Source organism: Dipteris shenzhenensis, chromosome 21, assembly GCF_047967505.1.
Source record: "Dipteris shenzhenensis isolate YYH24624 ecotype China chromosome 21, Dip_SZ_1.0, whole genome shotgun sequence".
NCBI lineage: Eukaryota > Viridiplantae > Streptophyta > Polypodiopsida > Gleicheniales > Dipteridaceae > Dipteris > Dipteris shenzhenensis.
In genome coordinates, this window is record NC_141616.1 from 44,909,338 (window position 1) to 44,927,119 (window position 17,782).

Below are 17,782 nucleotides of genomic sequence, written 5' to 3' on the forward strand. Positions count from 1 at the left end.
TGATACTCCATGAATGATTGGCACAGGCCTGAAACGTCTTTTGCAGTGGAGCCACGAAGCTTTACGTTAACCTCAGAACCGTCACGTAGCACAATCCGGCCCTTCAGCGAGGCAAGTGTGAAGATGTCCTGTGTGCTCGTGCATGAGTAGCAGAATGGTTTCGCAGGGTCACGGCTCACACAGGACCTTGAGCACTTGCCACATTGGAACTCAACGAGAGGGCCATTCAGCTCAGTGAATTGCAAAACCCCATTGACCTGTCCACAAACAAGGATGACAGCTATAGATTATAGCAGTGCATATACATAAATGAGAATGCATGCGTACAATCAAGCTCAGAACGCTTTTACTTGCTACTGGTCATAGCCAAGGTTAGATACTTGATGTGCAAAAGCTTCCTATAAGATGGCCCGCCAAAGCCTTCCTTCTGGTACATCTGCAAGAATGGTAAAGTCGAATACGACCAATGAATGACAGCCACGCATGCAAGAAACGTTTTGTGTGACGTACATAACAATAGCTTCGTGTTGAATTCTTGGATGATATGTGCTAATGTTGGTCTTTGATTATTGACGAATGACGGTTGTATGGGTGTGAGAAATGTGCGTCAGCAAGTAATCGTGAATGGGGGGTTGCATTCAAAAGAAGTTGACACTTACTGTTGAGCGGTCTTCTTGGTTTGGTCCATCCGAAATGATAATCTGATTGGGCTGAGGGCCCTCAAGGTCAACCTTCACCACTATAAAAGCAATTGTCTTTATTACAATTGTGAAGGGAACCTTCCCTATTTGCATTTGTTGGGGTACCCATGGCACATATGAACTGATTGTAGTGTTCGAAACGACGAAGGAGGGAGTACCATCAAAAGGCTCCCCTTTGATGAGACAGTGGTGGTTGTGTCCACACGTAGGGAGACCAAGGATGTCCCGCCTTCGCCAAGTGACTTGGCAACAATAGCTGGGCCCTCTATTCTGTAGAAGCCATCTACCTCTAGAATATCCCTCAATTGGGACACACATATGTGTGGCACATGGAGGGTTACTATTTGCTAGCAGTCGCGATTGGTCAGGTCAACTCCCATATATGTTGCATAGGGAGCGTCATGTGCCTTGACTGTGCCATACTTCGATAGCACTCTTCCCTCGAACGCAAATTGGTAATCAATGTACTAAAAAAAGGCGCTAACCTTCACTACAGGCAATGAGTTCAATTTTGCTGGCGTCACGACGTTGGGAACGAGGGCTTGCAGAGTGGGTAGATATTGGGAGGGGTATTTTGTGACACTAGATTGTTGTGCACGATGGTAGTTTGCTCCTCCTTCACGACTACAGTGCCTGTAGCTACGACTAAGAGAAAGGGGTTTCAGGGAGTTGCTAGGTTGGTATCATGCAGGTGGGATCATGAAGAAAAGTTTAAATACTTTGAGCCAGGGTCGAGAGTTACATGTGGTGCTTAGAATTAGTGCTGTGCATGCTGCATTCCGTGTGGATTTTAAATTTTATGGTGAAATTCTTAGTTACTCATGTGATCTGTTTTAATGGCTTCAATATGTCCTTGGAGTTGCAAATGAGAGTTATATGAGAGACACATTGAAAGCAATGTGTTGGCGGCTAGGACAATGTGGTCCATCAACTGTAGTTTAAGAGTCACGGGCACGGCATGACAATTTCCTATCTCAAAATGCCAATATCAAAGAAGAATAGCAGCTAGCCATTTAATGGGCAAGAGAAATCTACAAACTAAGTGGGTGAGGAGATTTTATGAAGTGAGGATGAGCAAATAGAGATGCCCGTTAAAGAAGTGGATCGAGATGGTTGCGCCAAGCTAATACGCAATTCTGGAAATAAAAACAGAGATCTAGAAAATAGATCTGGGACGACGCAAAAAGCCAGAGCAGATCAATCATTGGGAATTTTCAACAAAAGAGACCTCTAGAACAGAACATAAATATGGAACAACGATGTAGAAGGGAGATGCGGAACAGAGATCCGAAAGTGAGATTCAGAACAGATGTGGAAGAACACTTCTAGCATCCCAAAGATTTTGGCCTGGTGGGCGGAGCAGAATCGGAATATTGAAAAGGAAGAGGGTCGATTGCACAAGGTTAGGAAAGCCAGGGAAGCCGCACTTGCTTACAACCGATTGCCTTGCTATGATGACGAAAGACCATGTCGCTCCTATCCTTCTTCTTCTTGTATAACAAACGGTAAACATGAAAACTTCCCTTGATTCCAGCACCTTGACAGAGGACGCTCAGTTACAGTAATTACAATGTTAATAGTATATGCTTTGAGTCGGGTCGCATTATAGGAATTCGATTGGAAACGAAGGGAAGCTTTAGCGCTTAAACTTTATCAAAAGAATAGGTATTCAAAAGGTGGATGGAAGAACGTGAAACGAAAGTGGGCTGACTGAGGAACATAGTTTACTAGTAACGACAAAGAAGCTCCCTCATTTTTTTTTCTATTGAAAATATGTACAACGATGATACAAGGGATGGTGTCCTTGATCTAGCGAAGGGAGGGAGTGTGCATTTATTAAAATGCAGGGACGACGGAGTTATAATGAACGTTCAATAAGTGAAGCCTTCGTCCCTCCACAATTCCAGCCCCGTTGGATCTGTACACAATGATGCTTGGTGGTTTCTTCTTCGAACGCCTAATGTAGATATTCATGGTGCACTTCATCGTGCCTTTTATATGGTCATCCTTAAGCAGCTTTCGAACTGAAAAAATCACATTCGTTAGGGATCATTTGAATCTATTACTATAGTGAAACTAACGGGAACATTCAATCTTACCCTCAGCATATGCTTGTTCTGTGACAGGCTCGAACCCTCTCCTCACCGACGATGACTTTTTCTTCTTCTTCATGCCAACCAGCTTATTGAATGAACCACCCTTCTCGGAACTAGGCTTCACATCGACCAACAAGTCCATTGGCACATCTATCGTAGTGTGTGGCTGAGAAGAGGTGATCATGCATGTGGCGGAGCAGTTCACTAGCACTCCTGTTGAGTTAGTGGGGATAGGTACTGACACATAACCCTTAGAGATACAAGAGCTCCCACAACCCCCGAGGAGGTAGAGCATCCAAGGCTGCCTTCTTGCTAAGAAGCCCGAGATATTGAAGACACTATTTCCAAAAAACTTGAACGACTGAGTTAGGAGGGATAGGTTCAACATGAGGAACTGGTGATAAGTTCCGGGAACTTGTGTTCATGCACCGTGAACACTCAAGAGGACATATACTACACAAAGAGAGGAGGATGGATGTCCAACATGTATGTTATTACCTTGATTTGCTCGGCGGCACAGGAGCCAGGTAGCTATTAAGACTTCCCTGGGTCTTTTGTTGGAGAACATTAGCAGTGTAGCCACTAGTAGAAGATATATGCATGTGCCATTGTGAACACTGGTAGTTCTAAGATGATGCATAGGTTTGGGAGTTACAAAGGAGCCTAAGCTCGATAGACGTTACGAATTGAAGCTTTGAGATAATGCATGTGTTTGTGAGTTGTGAATACATCGTAGCTTTGATAGACTTCACGAGTCAATTGATCCCAATGCATATTGAACACTAGTGATGTTCAGTATCGGAAGTCCCTAGAGAAAACAACTCCATGATGGTTGAGGGTGGGAAAACACCCTAGGATAACCGAGAGTTGAGATGCCCCTCACAGGCGATATGAAGACCCAACCAGCATCTAGACTACCGATTGGTAGTGCAATTAGACTTCACATGAACACGAGGGTCATTTTGTATCACTGTCGGGGAGAGGGAATGTAAGGCTTGTGAAACAGATTCGCTATATCGCATTAATTAGATATACACCATGAAGTAGGAGCGTGATAAATTATGGATGAGTATGGTTAAGTTGCCAGTCATGTAGCTCTCGTTAGGCAAGGGCCAAATGGATGGAGGGACATGCGTAACTTGGAAGAAGTTGCCTCTATGCATGGACCCTCTCAAGTGGTCCATTTTTAAAGAGAGGTAGGTGGAGACCCAAGGGGGGAGGTTGATGGGAGATAGCTTGTATACCAGAAATCGTAGTTGCTATAACGACCCATTTATCAGCAATCCCATGAAACGTCTCCTCCATCGACAATGAAGAGTTTGCCCAGGGATTTGCTTTATTAGTAATAGGCTATTACGTCAAAGTGATGGATTGGTCATTGTGCGCAAACATTTCGCAATTGTAGCAGTTGAAGGTGAGTCCACCACGAGACATCCCCTCGACTAGATATGTCAGCCAGGGTTATGATTCCTCGAGGGAGACCAACGCTAGCAACTTCTCGTGTGTTCTTGAAAACATTTCTTGTCTATTATTGCCAGTAGTGTATGTTTACCCAAGCGCATCCATATCTGTGGTGGATGCTTGGATCTCTTGTTGAATATCCTTCTATGTGAACACGAACTCAATGCTCGAGGTAGCTCAAAGGGTCAGGCCGTGAGGAAGATCGTTAGATTGAAGCCTGCCAGGATGCTTCCTAATAGCATCGATGGTGCATCAGAAACTCACGCTGCAAGCAGGATAAGGGAGTTTAAATAGCTGATGAAGCATTGATCTCGTAGTTCTTGTGATGTTCAAGATCATCTAGCTTCTAATGTCTCTTGTCTTTTACATGGATGTCTCCTACATTATTTTAAAGTATATAATGAGTTACGCAGCTTTAGTTCAAACCATGTGAGAGGGTCTGCTTTCACGAGCTCTCTCTATATTAGATGGTTGAATGCACCTGGTTATATGCCCAATCTACGTCCGTTCTTCATAGTTTATATTTTACACTATAAGGGCCCTTTGACAGTGATCTAAACACGTTCATATGATGCATGGTAGTACGGAGACACATGCTTGATATGTAGTTGTCCCATCATGGTTGAACAATTTTTACAAAAGCTGAGAGAGTATGGATTGGGTCCCATGATCACATATATCTGGATTTGTTAGAGGATTACCTATGAACCACTCATAATGATAACCTTTACTACCAAGGATGTTTACGACCACTTACTGACTGTATACATTGGTAGTTCTAAGACGATGCATAGGTTTGGGAGTTGCAAAGGAACCTGAGCTCAATAGACGTTACGAATTGAAGTTGTGAGATAATGCATGTGTTTGTGAGTTGTGAATACGTCATAGCTTTGATAGACTTCACGAGTCAATTGATCCCAGTGCATATTGAACACTAGTGACGTTCAATATCGGAAGCCCTAGAGAAAACAGCTCCATGATGATTGAGGGTGGGAAAACACCCTAGGATAACTGAGAGCTGAGATGCCCCTCACAGGCGATATGAAGACCTGGCATCCAGACTACCGACTGGTAGTGCAATTAGACTTCACATGAACACGAGGCCTACATCATCTTATCAGTGCACCACCCTTGCTAAGGTCTTCCTATTAGGTTTAACCCTTCATCGCCTCTTTTCTACATGTCAATCAAGTTTTGTCATTAAGCATATTTCTTTCACATACTTTCATGATGCTCTCTGCACATCATGTTACTCTACATCTTCTCTACTTCCTCTATTCATTCTTGCTTCTTTTTTAAAAGAAAATATTTATAGATAGCTAACTTACCTTAACTTTTATACTACATTGCCTTGATAAGTGTTCAATTGCACATTTTTTGCCTACCCCAAGAGAGGGAGGGCTTAGTGACGATGTTCTCCTAAAAGGGAATTGCATCCATTGGTCCACGATTAACTTACTATTTCACATCCATGTATTTTGCCAACTTTAGCATCTCTCTCTCTCCCTCTCTCTCTCTCTCTATGAGTTTCCTACTCTTAGAGCAAGAATTCAGGATAGAATTATTCACAATGGAGGCTGTAGTCACGGCTTGAACATAGGTAGCATTGGTTATATTTGCAATAGGGTCATTCATCGGTAGTGATGAGGAAGGTACCTTGTATCTCAATGAGGAGGTTCAGGTTGCAGTATGGGATGTGGGGATGGGCAAGAGGGAGAGGGACATTGTTGGGATGTGGGGATGGGCAAGAGGGAGAGTGACATTGTTAGGGACATGTATGTGAAGATAGTGGGAGAGAGGGAAGGAGTCTCACTTGCGGCTTTCTCACATGCACAATGGGGGAATACACACAAAGGTGGAGGCTGAAAACAGTTTTCCTCTTCTTAGTTGTGAAAGCCAAAAGAACTCTAGTACAAAGAAATAGAAGAACCCTATATGTGGGTCTCAAACCAAACTCAACTAACTAAGGTGGCATACTAACTGAGCCACGAACTAGTATAGATAAGGATAGCTGTCATCCAGCTATTATTCGTGGGCGGTGTACCAACCGCATCTCCAGCTAACAAGTCGGTGACATAAATGCACAACAGTCACCCTGGCATATCGCGAGGGGAGCTCGATATCTCAAGACTCTCCCTCGAGCTCAATCCCAATTCCTGCACACCAAGCAGGTCTCTGAACTTGCGCAGCTTCTCTGCGCCCAATGCTTAAATGCACAACAGTCACCCTGGCATATCGCGAGTGGAGCTCGATATCTCAACACTCCCCCTCGAGCTCAATCCCAATTCCTGCACACCAAGCAGGTCTCTGAACTTGCGCAGCTTCTCTGTGCCCAATGCTTTCGTGAATATGTCAGCTACCTGATCCTCTGTGCTGACATAAACTAGATCAATAAGACCTAGTAAAACCTTCTCCCACACATAGTGATAATGCACCTCAATGTGCTTTGTTCTGGCATGAAAGACTGGGTTCTTTGCCAAATGTATACTACTCATGTTGTCACAATAAATGACAACCGGCCCATCTGTAGACTGATGCATATCATAGAGTAGCTTATGCAACCAAGCTACCTCACATGCAGCCATTGCTGCACCTCTGTACTCAGCCTCTGTGCTCGACAAGGCAACTGTAGGCTGTTTCTTGCTACTCCAAGTGACTGCAGCACTCCCAAAAGAGAACACATATCCATTGGTAGATCGCCTATCAGAAATACTACCAGCCCAATCAGCATCAGTGTATCCATGCAACTGTATCTGAACCCCAGCCTCATAAAATAGTCCATACTGCAATGTGGACTTCACATACCTGAGTATGCGTCTAGCCGCATCCAAATGCGGTTTCCTTGGAGCCTGCATAAACTGACTTACCAACCCAATAGCATAGCTCAAATCTGGCCTGGTAATAGTCATGTAAATCAAACTTCCTACTATGCGTCTGTACATAGTAGGGTCTTCCAGAAGCTCACCTGCATCTGCGCTCAGCTTCACATTCTGCTCCAAAGGAACTGAAATAGGCTTACAGCCTATCATCCCATATTTGGACAGCATGTCCAGTCCATACTGCCTCTGCAAGAGCTGTATCCCACTTGGTGATCTAATCACCTCAATGCCCAAGAAATAACGCAGCTCTCCCAAATCCTTCATCTCAAACTTCTGCCTCAATAGCATTTTCACATGAAGGATATCTTCATCACTATCACCTGTGATGATCAAATCATCAACATAAATGACCAGCAGCATAATCCCTTTCTCTGTTTTTCTCACATAGAGTGAGAAATCTGCCTTGGAAATCTGAAAGCCAATAGTGACAAGATACTATCCTATCTTGTCAGACCATGCTCTAGGTGCTTGCTTCAAGCCATACAAGGCTTTCTTCAACCTGCAAACAATGAGTAGCATGAACATAACCTGCTGGCTGCTCCATAAAGACCTCTTCTTGCAAATCACCATGCAAGAAGGCATTCTTTACATCCATCTGATGTAAAGACCATCCCTTTGATGCAGCCATAGCGATGGCTGCTCTTACGGTTGCCATCCTTGCAACCGGGCTGAAAGTTTCTTCATAATCAATGCCATATGTCTGTGCATACCCCTTGACAACTAATCTTGCCTTGTATCTATTCACAGAACCATCTGCATTGTGCTTGATCTTATAAACCCACTTACAGCCAATTGCATTCTTGTCTTTAGGCAAAGGCACCAATTCCCATGTAGCATTTGCATCCAAGGCATCCATTTCTTCATCCATGGCTTTCTCCCATTTTTCATTTCCCATGGCTTGCTCAAAAGAAGTGGGTTCTGGTTCCTATATCACTTTGACCATATAGGCATAGTGAATGGCTGTAAATCCATCATATTTCAGCCTATCCACAGGATACCTGACCCTGGTAGACCTGCGCAAAATAGGCTCACTTCCAGGTGCTCTCAAAACATCCTTGGTCTTTCCTTACTCCAGGTGTAACAACAGAAGGAATACCCAACTCATCATCAATGCTCTGTTCTGAGCCACTGGATTCACCATCCACACAAGAGTGACCTGCATTCACATCAACAACATGGGCTGATCTACCTTCTCTTTTCCTTTTCGTGATACCTGCGTACCACTCTCTGCATTGCTTTGAGGGGGATTCTCCTGATCTCAATCTGCCTGTCCATGGCGAAGCATGTGAACCACTGGTAGAGGACACTCCAGGTCCACTGATATCTTGTGATTGCTGCTGTGCATTCTGTGCAGCATTACCACTTTGTGCATCTACATCAATCATCACATTTACTGGTTTATACCAGCTGCTCATCTCATAAAAAACAACATCTCTGCTCACTGTGAACTTACGTGTAGAAGGGTTATAGCATCTATACCCTTTCTGCTGCAGAGAATAACCAATAAAGACGCACTTCTCAGCTTTTGGATCCAACTTAGACCTCAACTCATCTGGCACATGGACATAGGCAATGCAACCAAAAATCTTCAAATGAGAAATATCTGGTTTCCTACCAGTATACATCTCCCCTGGCGTCATGCCATGTATTGTTGCAGTGGGAGTCCTGTTCATTATATAGACTGCTGTAGCAACTGCTTCAGCCCAATAATAATCTGGTAGATCTTTTTCATTTAGCATAGCCCGAGATACCTCTCCAATATGCCTATTTTTTCTTTCTGCAATTCCATTTTGCTGTGGGGTATGACTGCATGAATATTGCTGCTTTATACCATGCTCCTGTAAGAACCTTGCAAACTCATTTGAGAGGTACTCTCCCCTCTGACCTTAGGCATTTTATTTGCAGACCTGTTTCTCTTTCAACCATAGCTTTGAAAGCTTTGAAGTGCCCAAACACTTCACTTTTCTTTTTCATAAAATACACCCACAGTTTTCTGCTGAAGTCATCAATAAATGTGACAAAATAGTGACAGCCTCCAATAGATGCAGCTTTTGTAGTCCACACATCAGAGTGGATTAATTCCAATGGCTTTTTACTCTCTTGAACATGCCTAGGAAAAGGTTTCCTTACCTGTTTCCCAAATTGACAGGCTTCACAAACCTTGTGCATTTCTGCAACCTTGAATTTAGGCAATCCTGCAACAATATTTTGGGCTTGCATTGATTTAAGTCATCGTATATTAACATGACCAATGCGTTTGTGCCAGATATCAATATCTGCAACTACACCGGTCCCATGAGCAAACATTGCTGCACTCAATTCAGGCATGTCCGCATCCAACGTAAACATCCTGCCCTTCTTCTTTCCTTTTGCTATCAAGCGACCATTATTTTTCATATCCTCAACAAAGCATCCATGAGGATTAAATCTGACCTGCAAGCCCTGCTCAACCATCTGACCAACAGAAACCAGGTTCTTGGTGATGTTCGGGACATGAAATACATCAGACAAGTATTTCTTTTTCCCATCCTGCATAGACAAAGGAATTTTGCCAATCTGCACAATAGGATGTGCAGTATCATCACCAGTCTCCACAAATCCTGGTTTTTCCATTTTCCTTGCATCTTGCATCCATTCTGCATGACCTGTCATGTGGTTTGACGCACCTGAGTCAACATACCACACATCATTTCGTTCTTCTGCACTTGTCACAGAATTGGTCATATGCTGCATCATAAATAGATGCTCATTTCTGTCATCACCCTGCCTACTAGAAGATGCATAATTGCCTTGCTGCAATTTTTCAGTCATAATGTCATTCTGCTTTTTATAGCAGTCCTTAGCCATATGACCCATTTTGCCACAATAGTAGCATTCAACATTGCTGTTTGCATTTTGGCCTCTCTGCCATCCACCATGGCCTCTTTGGCTCCCCCTGCCTCTAGAGTTACCACGTCCTCCTGCATAGGACTGGTTTTCTTGCATTTGCTGCATATTTTGATTTCTACCACGACCTGCAGATTGGCCTCCTCTACCTCTACCTCTACCTCTACCAGCATTTGAGTAGAAGACAGTTTCTTTTGAAGTTCCTGCTGAAGAAGATGCACCACCATTTCTCTGCTCTTCGGAAATTAGAAGAGCAATCAACTCCTCAAAATCAGGAAATTTTTCACGGACGGCAATGGATGTCCGGAACTGTGCATAATCCTTTCCTAGACCATTCAAGGTCACAGAGACCAAATCGTCATCATCCACTAGCGACCCAATGGAAGCAAGTGCATCTGCAATTTTCTTCACTTTCATGTGGTAGTCATTTATGCTCAAATTTTCTCTCTGCACATTGTGCAACTCCTGTTTGAGTTGCATTTTCCTGGCTTGCGTATTTGTGCTATACATTTTTGCCAAAGTATCCCATGCCTCCTTTGGCATATTTGCATCCTGAATATGCACAATCATGGAGTCCGAAATACTGATAGACAGCCAGTACATAACTTTCCTGGCTCTCTCATGCCATCCTTTGAATGCCTGCATTTCCTGTTGACTGGGAACATTAGGAAGAACAGGTTCTTCTTCATTTCCTGTAATGAACTCCCAATAGCCTTTTCCCATCAAGAAATTCGTCATTCTAAACTTCCATGCCTGGAAGTTGTTCTTGTCAAGCTTTTCAGTGACAATCTGTGAAAGAGAATCAGATGCCATTACAGAACACTGCAAAATATTCTGTCACTGCAAAAAACACAGCTTTTGCCTCACACGGGCAGAACTGCAAAACTGACGAAAGTGGTATTTCACCACACAGTCACTTCCTAGTGACGATTTTGCATCAACAGGCAACAAGCATGAATTTGCAACTCCCAATATCTCTGCACAAAGGCATACGATGCAATTTCTGCGGCAACTTTTCACCGACCCGCAGAACAGTGGTCACACAGCAAAAACAGGGCCTTTTTCTGAGTGCTTGCGGAGAACTTCCGTCTCCAAAACGGGCCCCGAAATGACCTCGAATCAGAAAAATAACGTCACTAAGGGCTTCGCCTTCTCCCGTAGCATATACTACGCTCTCGCCACACCGCAAAGGGTGTCTCAATCTGAGACAGTGCACTCTTGCACTTTTGGCTGTGCTACTAGCGACAACTCTTGCAAGAAGCTACAATGTTGAACAAGCAATAGTGCACACTTCTAAGAAATCTTAACGACGAGCAGAGACAATCAATCATCAACAACATCATGCTCAAGAAGATCAGCAATCTTGCTCAACAATTCCATCTCCTACTCTATGGAGAGGCAGGTACGGGCAAAACCTTCACGCTCATGTTGTTAGTACAAGCACTGCTCTGCTTCTACTCACAAAAAGACACATCAAATGTTGACTTGCCGAGGGCAATCTTGCTCACTTACATTGGAAGAGCCACTCACGCTATCGGTGGGATGACTATACATGGAGCGCACCACCTTCCACTACTTTCATCGACCTACACATCGCTTTCAGCAAAAAAACTGCAGCAACTATCAAATACATTCAAAGAGGTGCAGCTACTGGTCATTGACAAGATATCCCTGGTTGGCCTCAATACCTTCATTCCCGCAGATTCCCACATGAGAGAAATCAAGCACAACCACGACCAACCTTTGGGTGGAGTCAATGTTCTGCTATGTAGAGACCTCTACCAAGCAAGCCCAACCAAGGACTCCTGGATTTTTCAAGACAGAAATACTCCTTCGACCATGCTAGGGTCCTTTTGGAGAAGCAAGCTTTTTTACTACGAACACCCATGCGCCAAAAGGACCCCTGCTTCCTTGCATTGCTCAACAAGATCAGGATAGGATGCAAACAGATGCCGACCTCGAGCTCTTAAATAATAAACACCTCAAAAACCCACCAGAAAAGCACAAAATTCCTCACCTTTTCTACACAAACGCTGCAAAGGATGGCCACAACGACTACATTTTCAACATCCTACAAGCAGACCCTCACGTGCTGCTCGCAAAGGACATATGGCACAAGACATGCAATAAATCCGTCGGAGTACAAGCAGGGCAAAGACAGACGTGTGGGCTTCACACAGAACTATGGCTAAAACAGGGGATGATTCTAGAAATTTTTTCGGGATACTTGGATGTCGCAAATGGGATTGTCAATGGTGTGGATGGGGTCTTCATGGAGAGCAACACCGAGGTCAAGCCATATGTCATTTGGATGTGCTTCAATGACCCACACTCTGGATTAAGATCACGTTCAGTGAACCGACATCTTTACAAGGACAACACTCCGAGACATTGGATGCCCACCCTGCAAGTCATCCGCGAGTTCCAAGTTGGGAAGAACCACTTAAACACGATATCACAAAAACAATTCCCCATACAACCTGCAGCAGCAAGAATAGTGCATCAATCACAAGGTCTTACAATGTAGTCAGTCGCCTTCGACCCAAAAAGCATACATACCCACGATCTGGTATATATTGCTCTATCGCGCATCCGTGAGCCCTCCAACCTTTTAGCACAAGCACATCAAAGTTGACCCATCAGTAAAAGAAGAAATTTCAAGACTGTGGGAGACTTGTTGGTGGCCGTTTGATAAGGACAACATATCCAATGCGAAGAATACGAGTGCGCTACTTCTGACACTCAACACAAGATCCCTCCATCATGCACAAGACATTTCGAGCTCGGGCATCATAGAACGCACAACGATCATATGCCTGCAAGAGACTCGGACAACAACTACAGAGACATCATCATTGCCTCCACTTTTAGGTATCTACAAACACGACGGCGTGGGCATTGCAACTTACTACAGACCAGATCTACAACTTATCCAAGAGACTCACATCCAGGTTGACAGGTGCCAGATCCTGCTCGCAGTGTTCAAAAGCAATGAAAAAGAAACAATCGGAATACAAAACACGTAACAAGTCACCTAAAACAAAACTATAGACGATGCTGCAGATCATGCACAACCTCATGCAACTCCTCCCACAATCTACAACTACATTTGCACTCGATGACTTCAACATTGACATGACCCGCTCCTCCACACAAATGGCATGGCTGCGAGACTTCATGGTCCACCACAACATGTGCCTGATCAATAAAGGGCCAACGACAATTTACAGCTCCACATCTGGTGCAACAACAATACATTTGACACACTCACAGGACAGACATCCACATATTGGTGTGACCACATGCTACTCCATAGAGAGACGTCACTTTAAATCGATGCACTTCCTTATATATGTTTGAAAGGGCAGTTGTTCAAGGTCTATACTAAGCGGCCTCCATGTAGCCAAGTATTAGCGACCATCTTTGAATGTTCTTTCGCAACGAGCTCCAAAATATATGTAGAACACAGAGCTTCAACACTCGGGTTTCTTAGACGAGGTGTAACCTAGGAGATGGGGTTGCTTGCTACTGCCCGTTTAATTTGGCAAATGGCTTACCTGCAACTTTGTTGGGCCAGTTAGGAGAGGTGATGATCTTCCCATGATAAGGGGAAGGATTGTGAAGAGATTGAGGCACAGAGTAATTTCCATGGCTAGCTTCCCTGAACTCCATCATCCTCCTATTATAAGATTGAAGCTCTAAAATCCAAGATTTTTCCTTGAAGAAAGATTGTGCCTACTTATGATTGTGATAACTTACAAAGGCCTCAACTTTGAACTCTGGAGAAGCACCTGACGGTAGATTTTAAGTGGAAATATCCCATGAGGTCATAAGGCTAGAAGCCTCTCTTTCATTTGTCACATTTTGATTCTATTTGCTCGCTTTTGGGTTGGTCTAAATTTAAAACTTATTCTCAGTCGTTTGTTGCTGCCTTCATGGTCGGTAGGAGTTCATTCTGTTGCTCTGCCTAACTTGAACTGCTTCCTACTCTAGTTCTCCCCTTTTAGCTAGTCAACCTCTAGTTGTGGTTTTTAAAGTATTTAAAAGGTTGCCTCCTGAAGAAAAACTTGTCTTCTACAAAGCAACTTCAAATTCTTTCTGCCATGCACCTGGCCAAACTATAATAACGAGAATCTCTGTGTTTCTTCTTAAAGGCCTACTTTGGCACAAGAGCACAGCCTGCAGTTAATCATATGACACCATCAACAATCCATGCATCAGTCAAATAGTTCATAGTTTGGTAATTTGCACCATTTTTAAAGCTACTATGGGATTATATATATTGCAGTTCTACCTTCACGGACAGTTCAGATTTCACTTGCCACAGTCAGTGTTTTGATATGATGTGCAAATTGGACAGTGAAGATCCCATTCTTTTCAGCAAAAATCCTTACAGCATAGCAAGTCCATTTATGCCAAATCGAGTGCTGCTTGTGTTAATTTACATGAGGATATTTATCGTTAGGCCACAACTCTTTTGCAGCCTGCAACACACTCCATAGGGAAAATTCGGGGAGTGGTGCACAGAGTCATGGCATGGTGAAAAAGAATCAAGAATTAGTTCTGTGAATATCTAGCACAATTATATCAGTTGCACAATTACGTCACTTCTGGACAAGGAGGAAGAGACATTGGGACTCAGGAGTTCACAGTCTGTCAAACATGCCTGTGGCTCTGACCATTAGTTGCCCTTGTGTCAACTGTTGAAGCTTTTCTTCTTCTGTTGCAGTTGTCAAATGTATTCCTTCATCAAGAAAAGCAACTGCAGAAGTTATGCAATCCTCATCAGATATCGTTGCTTCCTTCAATGTCACCTCATTTCCTGCCCTTGTATCGCCATGTGGGCTACTCATATTATCCACTTGGAAAACTCCAGGGATGACGGAGTTTACCCCATTATCCAAGATGGCCTGAGGAGTATCAGCAACAGTGGAGCTTAACGAACTTGATGCACAAATTGGGAGTTTGGGCAAAACGGAGCCATTGCAATTAGCATAGGAAATTCTGTGAAGCACATCAACAATATTAATGGGTGATTTAGAAGAGGAGATCGAGTCTATGTCGCCTGTGCTAATAGAGCTCACACGGCAGTCATCTGGATCAAAATGCTTGGCCTTGACATGGCCTGCAAGAACCAGGCCTTGTCGGTTGTTGAAGAGCAGAAGCAATAGCAAGGTGCACACAATGATGCTCAGTATGCAGACAAGCAGAAGATGATAGTTGTGGTTCTTCACTGCTGGGTTGGTGGTGTTGAGCAGCAAGGAGGCAGTCCAGGCACCAGCATGCTCAGACATTATGAAAAGACTGAGGAGAGGGCCTTCGGACCCAATGGGAGTGAAGTCCAGAAAGAGGGTTCTGGAGTAGGAACGGAGGAGGCCAGAGGAGATGCCATGGGAGGTGGCAGCAAGGGCAAGGTGGAGAAAGGTGAGGGTGGTGCCATGAGTCACAAGAAAGGAGATAGGCACAGGGGCCATTAAAAAAAGGGAAATGGCCACCATGGAGCTGTTGTAGAGGGAAAGAGAGCATTGGAGGAAGTGGGCAAGGGGAGCAACAATGGCATAGCCAATCGAGAAAAGAAAGGCTAGTCCAGCCAGAGCTCTGGCACTCAAGCACATATAATTACCGGCCAGGACTAGAGATGTTCCCCAGCTTGCCATTGAGCTTAGCAACCTTAACATCCCTGCAGATAGAACATATGGCACCAGGCCTCGTGCTGCCAAGAGTTCTATAGTTCTCCATCTCCACCTCCAGCTCCCAAGATATACACTTTCAGCAGGGAAGGCGGGCCCCTGCCGCAGGAGCAGTAGACCTGTATTGCATGCTCCAATGGTCCCAAGCCCCCACCACAGTCCTCCCATGGCAATAGCCAGCGGTATGTATTGAGGCACACTAGTGTTTTTTATGTGAATCTTCTTTAGAACTGTCGTTATGAACTTATTGTTCATTACCAACAGATAAAGGCCTGCCACCATGGCTGTTGCCCCCACAGCCCCAGCAGCAGTCCCTGCTAAGGAAAGCCTGTTTGACACTCTGTGCCTCAACCACTGCTGCCTTCCCTGCTGGAGGAGCTCTGCTTTCCCAGGTCCTGTCTCTGCTGAAGCCTTTATCATGAGTGCCAAATATCTATTGTATGCCACTTCTGCTACCCCTGCCCCTGCCACTGCCACCACAAACAAAATAGTTCCAAACATGTATGCTAACATGCAGCTTTCAGTCAGGAAAATAGCCAGTATACATGCAACCGCACCCAAGCAGCTACCAATAGCCATCACTTTTCTCTGCTGTGTTCCATAATCCACGTATGGGATGAATATAGAGAGAGAGATGATCAGCACCAACAGACCTACTCCCCAGACCGCCTGAAAGAAAATGAACGGATGGAGCCACAAACTCAATATTCTTAAATGCAGCTCCTCTTCTAACCTGCGTGTGGCCACCATGACTGCATAAGTAATAGTACATAACATAACTGAAGGACAACTGTTCTATTAACACATGTAAATGACACTGCCAAGAAGCTCAAAGTGCACGACTCTCTACTCCGAAGAATTCTAACCTGAAAAGTAAACGAGACGGACTTTGGAGAAGCAGTTACTACATCAAATCTCACAATCCAGCCACAAATACGTAAGGTATCAAAGACAGCTCACAGCTTACTTCCTTTGCTGCCAGCAATTTCCATGGCCTAGGGGTCAACGACGCCTGCACCTTCTAGGTAACGCAAATCTTAGGCGTTGGGAAGTAGACCTTAGTGGCTACTAAAAAATTTGATGCCAGTACATTAGATCGTTGAGCGAAAGCTGTCGTGAAGAATTGGCAAAGCTAATCCTAAAGTATTGTTGGGAGAATTGATAGAAGGGCCTACCCGGCAGGCTTGCCTTCTTTATAGATGCAATAGGCTTCCGTATTTGGGTCGCTATTGTCCACATGCCTTTGCCGCCGGGCTTCACCGGCAGCGAGATACTGCAAGAGTGTCGGAAATAGGAACGGATATATAACACTGTTAAAAGCCGAACTAGCACACTCGAACAATAACCAGCCCAGCAGCTCTAATTTGGTAAGTGGCCACTCTAATGCTAGCTGATAATTGAGTGCCTCCTGCCCAATTTTGAATCTGGTGCACAAGCTTGAAGAAGACTCCGCCGAAGAGTGCGCGGTGATATCGGATAGTGCAGGACTATTCCTCATGGCGGCTGAACTTCAACTAGCTTTCATAAAATCACTGGAAGTCTGTGTGTTCCGTGCAATTCGGATGCCAATTGTATGAGCATAAGGGGGGTGTTAGAGAGGAGGCATAAGACCTTGGAAGAGCAGCAGCAGCTCAAGAGCTATGGCTGCGGTATGCCCGAGGCGTTTACCACACACTCACCCACTTTTTTTTCTTGCACTTTTTTTTCTTGTGTGTTTGTGTAGGTGATGGTTTTCCTTTGAGAAAAGTCATATTGACTTGTTTACTTATAGTGGTAATTGTAGTTAGTTGGAACTTTAGGTGGTATCTCATGGTATTCCTCCACTTGTACCTGTTCTTTCCTTTTGCAGGGCCTCAAGTGGCATTGGCACCTTGTTCTTTTTGGGTGAAATCTTTGATTGATTATATTATATGAGTAGCAACCTCAAAACAAGGTGCTACAATTACATCAACCGAAAATTTCAATATATGCCAAAAAGACCTCATGATCTATGCAACGGGTCTACAAGCAATCAAAGAAAAATTGCTGCAAAGAACGCCTAAAAAAGCCAAACAGAAGGAAAGTAGGAT

The 17,782-nt window shown here is 44.2% G+C and overlaps 1 protein-coding gene across 3 annotated transcripts; it reads right to left on the reverse strand.

The window, feature by feature from the left end:
* Nucleotides 1-14,378: 14,378 nt before the first annotated feature.
* Nucleotides 14,379-17,402, reverse strand: LOC147888920 (autophagy-related protein 22-1-like). 3 transcript variants are annotated; one of them, XM_087392145.1, is made up of 3 exons: nucleotides 16,889-17,402; nucleotides 16,367-16,446; nucleotides 14,379-16,183 (listed from the first exon to the last, which is right to left on the reverse strand). In XM_087392145.1, the coding sequence occupies exons 1-3, from the start codon at nucleotides 17,209-17,211 to the stop codon at nucleotides 14,670-14,672; spliced, it is 1,917 nt and encodes a 638-aa protein (XP_087248271.1). In that variant the 5' UTR covers nucleotides 17,212-17,402; the 3' UTR covers nucleotides 14,379-14,669. The 3 variants fall into 3 exon arrangements, with proteins under 3 accessions (XP_087248271.1, XP_087248270.1, XP_087248272.1); XM_087392144.1 differs by having other exon boundaries at nucleotides 14,379-16,446; XM_087392146.1 differs by lacking the exon at nucleotides 16,889-17,402 and adding an exon at nucleotides 16,580-16,879 and having other exon boundaries at nucleotides 14,379-16,446.
* Nucleotides 17,403-17,782: the final 380 nt, after the last annotated feature.